The sequence below is a fragment of the Zea mays genome, chromosome 7, assembly GCF_902167145.1.
Source record: "Zea mays cultivar B73 chromosome 7, Zm-B73-REFERENCE-NAM-5.0, whole genome shotgun sequence".
Taxonomy (NCBI): domain Eukaryota; kingdom Viridiplantae; phylum Streptophyta; class Magnoliopsida; order Poales; family Poaceae; genus Zea; species Zea mays.
The window spans coordinates 83,800,812-83,811,538 of record NC_050102.1 but is presented as its reverse complement, the minus strand read 5'-3'; the positions used below and the strand labels follow the sequence as shown (position 1 = coordinate 83,811,538).

The window sequence follows — 10,727 nt, the reverse complement described above, 5'->3', positions numbered from 1 at the left end:
AGGAAACGAACACGCTATACATGTTTGAGATAAGGGTTGCAAGAGCATACACAAGGGCTGTGATGAGTAAATTCCAGGAATCATTGAAATATGCAACCGCATTCAAGATAATGCACGACGAAGAAGGGGGTGCAAATGATTGGGTAGTGCAACATACAACTAGATCGAATAAAATTGTGTGGGGACAGCACCAATTCAAAGTCACAACTGATGAAGATGCAGGAAAGTATACTTGTGAATGCAAACATTGGGAACATACATGTATGGAGTACTAAATAGTAAATATATACATTGAAAACATATGTACAAATTCTTATGATCGTTATTGTTTTATAGGGCTATTCTGTGTACATGTACTACGCGCGTTTATGCATCTTCAGATTGACCAGATACCGAAGGAATATATTTTACAAAGATACACCTACCCTGCAAGGCAAGATGTTCCGTTTTCAAGAGATGATAGGAATTTGAAGGGGAAGGATGGAGAAACAAAGTCATATAGACAGAAGATGTTGCTAAAAAAGGCAATGAAAGTAGTGCGTCATGCTAGTTTATCCAAAGCAGGAAATGATAGAGCCCTAACAGTAATGGATGAGCTTCTCGAAGTACTTTCGCGTTTGGAAACAGATATAGACGTTGAGGAAACTTGTGGAACCAGTGGAGGAGATGGTATACAGGTATGTAATGTTTTAATATGTATGTTGTAACATATTATTAATCATATTATATTGATGAGGTGTGAAACAATAAAATCTCAGGACGATGAATGTTTATTTGTAAATGATGTATATTGAGCTTTCATCCAAATTTTCAGGAAATTCAAGACGTATCTAATATACTTGAACAAGGTGTGGCCAATGATCAAATACATATACCAATACGTCCATTAGAAGAGGTAATATCTTTAACAACTATACTGATTTGCAGTTATACATATACATGATTTATAAGTTTGAGTTATTGGGTTATGAGTGAGCTTAACAAAATGTGTTGTTAATTACAGGTTAATTTGCATGATCACGCAATTATGAATGTTAGTGGTGTCAGTGAACAAAATGATCATGCCAGAAAGGTAATAATGGTATAATACTGTATGTTGGACTACATAATATTATATGCTGAGAAGTATTTACTTTTGAATTGCAGAAACTGGATTTTGCAGTCGATGGGATAAGCTTGGCAAGACCAAATAACTCAAAACCCAAAGGAAGAACAATAAAGGGGAGTGAAGAAAGGGTTATTAAATTGGGAGCAAAAGGTACAAAGAAAATGACCAGGAAATGTCAGAAGTGTGGAATTGCTGATGGTCACAACACTAGGACATGTTTGTCAATGGAGGAAAATAGACAAAGGTTGGCAAGCCTTGCTGGACGTAAGAGAGGACGACCTCCAGGATCTAGGAACAAGCGTGACAGTAAAGCTCCTGATTGGAATGAGACAACAACATCAAAAAAACACGCAAATGATTTCGATATTAGTGAGTCAGACAGTGATTAGACTGTTGTATGAGATACGAATAATTTGTTTTTTACAATAAACCTTGTATGTTTGGCAACTGATTTATATAGAGGTGGATATTGAAATCTAATAAATGGTGCATATATTGCTTAATAATGCTGCGTAAGTGGAACTACAAAACATCGTATATAACTTGTGGGATGATCGTATAATTTGTAAACTATATGACCAGTAATTAGTCTTTTGATAACGACAGCAGTTAGTCAGGCGCGCGAGTAGTCTGTTGTATCTGATACGAATAATCTAAGATATAAGGTTGTTGAAATCTGATAAATAGAGCGTATATTGCTTACTAATGTTGCATAATTTGAAGTAGGAAACATCGTATATAACCTGGGTGATACTCGCATATGAACTGATGGTAATATTAAGGAATGAGGTATTCATATAACATCTTCATAACATAAAAACAGATCATATTTAAAGCCCACAGAAGTGAAAACATCTGATGTTCACATATTCGCAGCATAACCATAAGTATCCAGCCAACTAAAGTTCACAGAAAGAACCTGGGTAACACCCCAAAGGCAAAGTAGCATGACAGTTGTTCTAAAACAGCACATGGAAGCTTCCTAAAATTGTTAACTGACAATAATGGCCAAAATACCACAGTACGGTACATTGCCCACACCATTGCTTAGTTCTGACATAGTTCACTAATTGCGCGCAAACATAAATCTCTGGATATCTAATGGAAGTGGCAACGCCTTGTTGATGCGATGGAATGTGAGTTGATGAAGGGCATGAGCACGTAGGTCTCGGGAATTGTTCTGCAATAAAAGCATAGCGTGCATTAGACACGTCTATAGCTAACATGTACAAATGATGGCAACCGGATTATAGAAACAGTTAGCACAGTCACTTACTGGTTGATTGAAAGAAGATATGACACCTGCATTGTGATCATAAAACTTCATGTAACTCATTACAAAAAATCCACAGTCATTTGACCCTGTCCTCATTGTTGGGCAATTAGATGGCATATCCATTGGAAAATTACCAAACTTAGGAAAGTCTGCATTGGGGCAAACGTGTTGTAACGCTTTGCTCAGCCTACTCATTATCACCCTAGCCCATGGGAATTTCCTGCCACCTAAATAAATTGGATCATAATGGTAGTCCTTCCATTCGGTGCCACCAAGTTGTATACCATACGGGTTCGAATCTAAAATGTGTATAACCCGATGGTGTAGATTGATCACATACAGTGTCCAATGTCCCCTGCTGAGCATAGGTACCAATATCTGTTGATGAGAAAAGTAATTATAGGTTACATGTTGCTGTTACAATGTCAAGATAATTAAAATGTACAGTTAATGAGCTGATGAAACTGGGAACAAAATGTTAATGGGACTTACCGACTTGCATTTATCCAGATTTACCAAAGCAGGCAATGTGTTGTGCAAGCAATTCTGTAAGACATTTTGATCAAACGGCTGAGGATTCTTGCTGTGACGTTCCTGTTCTTCAAAATTTAACAGAGCCTATAAAAAAATAGAGTGTGTAAGTATATTATGTGTATAGTTACAATAACTGTGAGGAAGAACCTATCCCAACGTTGACATCAAGTATTAATCTGTTAGATGTCAGAGTTCGACGATGATTTTTAGAATCATCCCGAACACACTCAATGAAACACTGCATGAAGACATTCTCAAGACATTTGCCCTCCGCGAAAGATTCATAAATATCCATACAGTTTGCACCGTATTCACCGTAATCTATAACAACCCTGTATGATGAACAAAGTTATAGATTCATATTTCATAAATGAACCAAACTTATAAATACGTTATTCGTAATTTGGGTAACATGTACCTGCTTTGGTCAATGTCCTTGGAACAAATTAAGTCCCACAGAGAACGAACACACTCTTGCTCTGTAAGGGGTGGATCAGATCCAGAGTTTGTAGTACCTTTCAGTGTATCATCCTGAAATGCAACATGGTTGTAAGTGGTTGAACATTAAAAAAATCAGTTTAATATCATAAAATGCATTATGTAATATGTATGTTATCATACTGACATGAGGAGTTGGGGTCTGGTCAAAAACTGGCCCACTGTCATTGTGTTCCATTTCCTCTGTTGCCATTTCACCTCTCTACACAAAGGTATATAATTAGTATAACTGTGTAGTATGTATAGTAAAATGGAATTATAACATGAGACATGAACTGCTAACAAACATTTTTTTCCGGTGTCACGTCAAATTTCGGCAAGCAGGTGCAAGCTGATGTGGTTTGAGGTGTGATATTTGTGTTCCTCAAACTTATGTTTCGAACATCAAAACAGAAATCCTGTTGACAAAAAAGTGTGGTTCGTATACTGCTAAAAAGAAGTATGCATACATGTACGTATGATGAGTAAAAATAGTATTGGAGTTGGACAAATTACCTGTTGATCTGAAACCACATCCGATTCGTCGGGACACGTCTCAAGCACTCTACGGATATGCTGTTGTCTTTCGTGAATTTCTTCGAACTGAGTACCACCCAGTTGGGTCTCAAGCTGCGAAGCTTGGGATGGCATATCGGGTGTGGGCTGGGTGGCATCAACAGTGTGTCCTTGTACACAATGATATTGAAAATAATATATGTCAAATTTTGCATTAAAAATCAAATGTTGCTGTGTATACTTGACAAAAACATAAGCTGTTAACTGTACTTATAACAAAAAACGTATGCACATGTCGAAAGATAAAATGTTCTGAATAAGGAATACCTGCTGAATCAGCCGAATTCCCCTGTTGCTGTGGCTCATCAGTCTCGTTTTCCAAATTTTCAGACTCGGCACGTAGTACCTCATCTATCAATTCTATAAACTTGTCTGCTATGTAATATTGCTTCTCAATAATTTTGTCAATGCTGTCTTTTATGGCTACGCATGACTTGTCAACCTCCAAGTCATATGCAGCAAGAATATCTGTGAATTTAGATCGATGACGATGTGGGAGATCGTTGATCTTACTTGACATCATCTCTTTGATAGATGGAAGTTTGATGTTAAAAGTTGGCCGAGGCATGGGGGCAGGGCGCGGTGCATCAAAAATATTGGTCCTGCACTCCGGCTGGTTGTTCAGCAAAAATTAATAAGAATCCATGTCCACCTTCCTATTCTATTTGTTCGATAAATAATCATAAACAATGTATATAATACATCATAAACTTGCCTCAGATTGGCGATCGATCTTAGGTCCAACTGCATAGCATGTCTCCGTCGAGCTTCGGAACTAGAAATAAAATTGTAGTGACTGTGAGTAACCAACTGTGTAAGTGTGCATAACCAACTCTGAAAATATGAATAACTTACTTCACAATGTCCGAAAGGTTCAGCCCCATGGCGTACCTTCCTCTTGTCAGCTTTGGTCAAAGCTTTTATGCTATTCTTATCAAAAAATTTAATACAAGGTGTGCCAGTCTTATTTTGGGGGGCAGCGGCTGTATGCAGGTGATCCAAGTAATACAACTACATAAAAAGAATTACAATGTTCAATAGCTATGTAAGTAGACATAACCAACATCGTAAAACATGTTACATAACTACCAACAGTTAGCAACCAAAAATGAAATAAATGTGCATACGGAAAAACACTATACTTACAAGGACAACAATGGAGCATCCGTATATAGTCGTGGAGACATTTGTGGTGATTCGGTTGTGCCACTTCTTGGCAGCTTCACATAGATCATTAAAAATCAACTGGCACCAGTCGATGTCATGGAAACGGTGCATTTCTTCTGTGAGAAGCACCTCATGATATGTGATGCCCTAGCTAGCAGTTGGAAACAACAAACGGTTGAATAGAATGAGAAAGAAACATCTGATTGAAAGGTCATCATCCTCGCCTTTCCTTAAACGATCCTGTAGAAATGTCACATTGAACTCATCTTTGGCCACACCAAGCTCTGCCCTCAAGTTGCTTGCTGCAACTGCTTCGTCAATACCCAAAGGTTTACCACCGCCATGATTAGGCACGCCAAGGATAAGATGAACAATGTCCTTTGTGATCTTGAGTTCCTTTCCTGGACCAGGACGTATTGTCATATCCTTGGGGTCTAGCTTGTCCATCAACCATTGAAGGTGTGATCTACTTCACAACACATCTACTGTCATATCAAGAATGGTAGAGAAACCTTTACGTCTTATAGCCTCACGTTGTCTTTCGTTCAAAATGTTAATGCTTGCAATGACATCTTGAGGGTTGCACCTCACATTAAGCCTCTGTTAAACAATATACAACATGAAATAATTTTGTTATTATAAAAAAAATAATCAGAACATTACAAATATGAAATTGTTTGTTGGGTATGCATAACATTAACCTGTCGGGGTAGCTCCTCATGTTTAATCCTCTTTGTCACGACTTTTCTTAACACTCTTGTGTGGCCTTCAGAAACATTACGCTTCTTCAGAGCTGGCATGAAGTCATCTTCATCAGAATCAATCTGAACTGTTTCATTGGTCAAATTTTCACTGTCAACATTTGGAGGGTTTTCAACTTCTAGACATGGATTAGGCTGTTCTGCAGAGGGAATGTCAACACTGAAACACTCCTGGCTTGACTGAATTGTTATGCGCTTGGGGTTATTTGGAGGACGGTCCACTTGCTTCATTTTTTTAAATTAAAAGCTGCATACATAATATACAATGTTGTAAAAAATAAAATGTTATATATGCATATGTATTTATGGTGTGGTATGATTGAATCAATGAACCTAATTGTTTTAAATACCAAACTTAAAACATATGAATATACTGTTCTCTATTTACATTTGCATACACATACTGAACTGTTCAATCATTAGGAAAAACTGAATATGTTTCAATAAAAACAGCCCTTGCTGTGATCAAATAATGTGTTAGCTGTAATGCTCTGAAATACATAAATGTATGCACTAAACAGATATGAAATTTTATATAAAAAATATACTCTACGAAAAACAACAAGTTGACTGCTCATTTACTAAACACAGTTGCATAAAAATCTGAATATGTTTGAGCAAAACAAAACTTGCTATAACCAAGCTGTATTGTCTGTGACCTAGTGTAATAAATAATGTCTGTTTTGTAATAATAAAAAAACTGTATATGATTCGATAAAACATGGACTGAACTGTTCAATAATAAGTGAATAACAGACCTTGCTGTAACCAAATAATGTATTAGCTGTAATCATCTGAAATACATAAATGTATGCACTAAACAGATATGAAATTTTATATAAAACATATACTCTATGAAAAACAACTAGTTGGCTGATCATTTGCTAAACACAGATGCATACATATTCTGACCTGATATACCAGCATAACAAACTGAATATGTTGCATACAAATGCATACATGAAACACAGTAGCATATATGTTCTGTCCTGTTATACGTTCATAAAAATCTGAATATGTTGCATACCATTGCATACAGTTGCAAACATAAAACACAATTTGCCTGCAAACTGATATGTTTGAGCAAAACAAAACTTGCTATAAACAATCTGTATTAACTGTGAACTAGTGTAATAAATAATGTCTGTTTTAAAATAATAAAAAACTGGATATGATTCAATAAAACAATACATGCTGTCACACAATGTATTAACTATAACAATAATGGAATAAATAAGTGTATGCAGTCACAAAAACAACTAGATGACCACTCAATTACCAATTGAACATAATATGATGCAAAAAACTTTAACTAATGTGCATAAACTTGTAACCTAATGTGCATAAACAACTGTGTACATGTGCGTAACCAACTGTGTAAGTGTGCGTAACCAACTGTGTAAATGTGCGTAAATGTAATACATCAACTGTATAAATAATTTCAACCCTAGCCGTGATCCACACAATGCAAAATGAACAAAAAACAACTAGTTTGTTGACGGTCGAACCCGATCCAATGAAATGCGCGCGAGCTAGGGTTGGGAAGAACACACCGAAAATGTTTGGGGATGGACTACCAATTGGAGCGGTACCCGTTGATGGCAGCGAATGTTGAGGATGGCGGAGAACGTGGAAGCAGTCGGGTCGGCGGAGAGAGAAGGAACAGAAGCGTCGCCGGAGAAGGTAGGGTTTTCGCCGGTCTCCGGACGCAGCGGTGCGAATATTGGAACGAGGATTGGGGACACCGAGGACGTGCCGCTCAAATGCCGTTTGCGACTGGATCGACAGCGAGCGGCGAGGGGTTGGAAGAGTCGTCGGAAAGGGGAGCGGAGTCGCCGGGGATGGAAGAATCGGCGGAGAATCCCGGAGTCGTGCGCGAGGTTGGGGTTTTGCGGTTATGGAAACTGAGCCGGGAGCAAAGGAGCTAATCGCGGGAGCACGTCGGTATTTATATGGAAACTGAAAGGTCAGTCGGCTGTGAATGCACGTGCGTTCGTATTTGGCTGGGGCTTCCTCTAGCTAAATAGAGCCCAGGGCTCTAAATACATATAGTATATATATATATATATATATATATATATATATATATATATATATATATATATATATATATATATATATATATATATATATATATAGTCCTGGGCTCTATTTAACTATAGGAAGCCCCGACCACGTATCGATCAGGTGCGCAGACCGCATTAGACCCTTTTTGGCTTATTGTACCTAACTCCTTATGCCAAATTATAATACGAGTTATGCTGATGTGTGTATCAGTTTATACAAATATTGTCTCGCACGATCCGGATATCCGGGTCCACGAGAAGATTGTGCTTTCGCAATCTGGGCATCCGTACTAGTCCCTACACAAATATTGGTATTACGATGTTATATGTTTCAGTTTACGAAACAGTAATGCACGTGTCGGACTATGGGCCATCGCGTAGATTTCGTCCTGCATATTACGTGCATCGGGCCCATGATCCCACCCACGCGCTCGCAGTTATCCAGTCCCATGCCGCCACTTTAAAAACACCCCCACGCCGCCAAGGATTAGGTTTTAGCGGCGGCGGCAGTTCCCTCGGGCGTGCGAGCAGTGGTGATCCTGGGGGCAGCAGCGGTGCCGCCCCGAGGCAGGTGACCGACAGCGACGCTCCACCAGGAACGTGCGACAGCGACGCTCCCGAGGCGGGCGGGCAAGCGGTGACGGTACTCTCGAAGCGGACGGACGGCGGCAGCGCACCCTAGGCCCGGTTGCAACGGCGGTTGTCCCGTCCGTCTCTGTGATGGCCACCGCCGCCGCCGCTCCAGCGTCTATGGCACCATCCCCTGCGCCCAAGGCCAACGACAGCAGGAAGGCGGTGGTGCCCGTGGACGCGTCGGAGCTGGAGAAGCACGTGCTGGCAGTGGACGATAGCTCCATGGACCGCGCCGTGATCGCCAGGATCCTGCGCGGCTCCAGGTACACGGTGACCTCTGTGGAGTCGGCGACGCGCGCACTGGAGTTGCTCGCACTAGGCCTGCTCCCCGACGCCAGCATGATCATCACCGGCTACTGGATGCCTGGGATGACCGGGTACGAGCTACTCAAGCGCGTCAAGGAGTCGGCGGCGCTCAGGGGCATCGCCGTCGTCATCATGTCGTCGGAGAATGTGCCCACCCACATCACCCTGGTTTATACTATTCACAAAAATAAGTGCCTTCTATGACAATCATGATTTATATATTTTCAAACAAAATTTTACGATACCTCTTATTGCATTTTACGCTTCCACTAAAAAGCAAGTGCCACATTCGTCGTTATAAAACAGATCGTTGATTTACTCTAAAATTCGTATTCATTTACGCTATGTCGGATGACGTTTTACGCTTAAATCCACCTGAGCTAGAACCCGAGCACGATCGGAGCGCGCGATTTTCACGCCGTAATTTAGGCCACATTTGTCGTTACGAAATAGATTGATGATATACGCTAAAATTTATACCCATTTACGCTGTTTTGGTTAACGTTTTACGCTGAAATTTGACCAAGCCAGAATCCGTGCACCATCGAACGTGCGCAATTTTCACGCTGTAATTTTCGGGCCCCATTCGCTGTTACGAAACATGTCTATAATTTACGTAAATTTCGTATTCATTTATGATATTTTAGTTCACGTTTTATGGTTAAATCCACCCGAGCCAGAACCATAGCACGATCGGAGCATGTGTTTTTCTCGCCGTAATTTGGGCCTCATTCGTCGTTACGAAACAGATCGACGATTTACGCTGTAATCGTCCCACATTTATCGCGAATTTACAGCACTACTTTCCTAATCTCAGACCAACCCAGATTTACGCACACACTGGTCACGTATATACAATATCATAAATGGTCTGACGTCGCGATATTGCATGGTTTATGCTGTTACGTTTCATATTCTTATGCAGTCGTAAACACTGAACAAACTTGTAAAGTCATCCCACGTGATTTGCGTGTCAGCAGATTTTTTGCATGATTTATACACATTATTCAATCTATTTATCCCGGTATAAATGCTAACTCATGCATAGGTGAACTGCTTTCCCAGATTCGTTGCATGGTATATGCAAATTCTATAATTTGGTTATACCAGCATAAATGCTGACGCAATCACGCGGGTGGTGGCCTATCTACGTCCTGGCTGGGGCTTCCCCTACTAATCGAAGCCTAGGGCTTCCCTACGCACACACTGGTCACGTGTATATATATATACTCATCAACCAAAGCAAACTAGTCAGATGCTCGTACATTGATACAAATTCTATATATCACATGTAGACTTTGTTTTAATAAAATATAAAAATATGTGTGTTCTGCTGGTTAGTTAGATATGAATGTGGAGCCAACAACTTAAACCCCCACTTGTGCATAATTTTACCTTATTTTTGTATAAATTAAAAAGAAAATGAGTGATACACGATGACTAGAACCGTGGAACGATTAGCCTTACTAATGGGTTCAAACCCACCCCAAATCCACCTCAACCGAATATAAATGAGGCATTTTCTTGAAACCAACCCAACTCAATAATCCAACTAAATTACACACCCCAACCCACCCATAAGTAGTGGGTTAAACCCATTACCTAAACACATAGAAGACCCATAGAAGATTCATGTTCACTAGAGTGAATTCACTACCATGTTCACACTTTAAAATATTCACAAATTATTTGATTTTTTTGAAACGAGTAAGAATGATAATATACTAATTTATGTGTAATGGTGTAGTTAGATTCATGTATGGGTCCCACTTTAGAAGACGGGCCTTAGTATTAAAACCTTGCATTCGTACCTTGAAATTTTT

At 39.6% G+C, this 10,727-nt stretch overlaps 1 protein-coding gene and 1 long non-coding RNA gene across 2 annotated transcripts; both read left to right on the top strand.

The window, feature by feature from the left end:
* Positions 1–812: 812 nt before the first annotated feature.
* On the top strand, positions 813–1,296 carry LOC103632521 (uncharacterized). Its single transcript, XR_555991.2, has 3 exons — positions 813–895; positions 1,004–1,072; positions 1,147–1,296. It is a non-coding gene; the product is annotated as an uncharacterized lncRNA (long non-coding RNA).
* Positions 1,297–8,685: 7,389 nt separating this feature from the next.
* Positions 8,686–9,835, top strand: LOC103633965 (two-component response regulator ORR6-like). The gene is made up of 3 exons (XM_008655614.1): positions 8,686–9,072; positions 9,702–9,752; positions 9,830–9,835. Exons 1-3 carry the CDS (start codon positions 8,686–8,688, stop codon positions 9,833–9,835), a joined length of 444 nt encoding a protein of 147 aa, XP_008653836.1.
* The last annotated feature ends 892 nt before the right edge of the window (positions 9,836–10,727 follow it).

Coding starts and splice junctions, on each gene's coding strand:
- LOC103633965 (XM_008655614.1), top strand. CDS start 8,686: ATGGCCACCGCCGCCGCCGCTCCAGCGTCTATGGCACCATCCCCTGCG. Junction 9,073..9,701: donor TGCCCACCCACATCACCCTG/GTTTATACTATT, acceptor GCGAATTTACAG/CACTACTTTCCTAATCTCAG.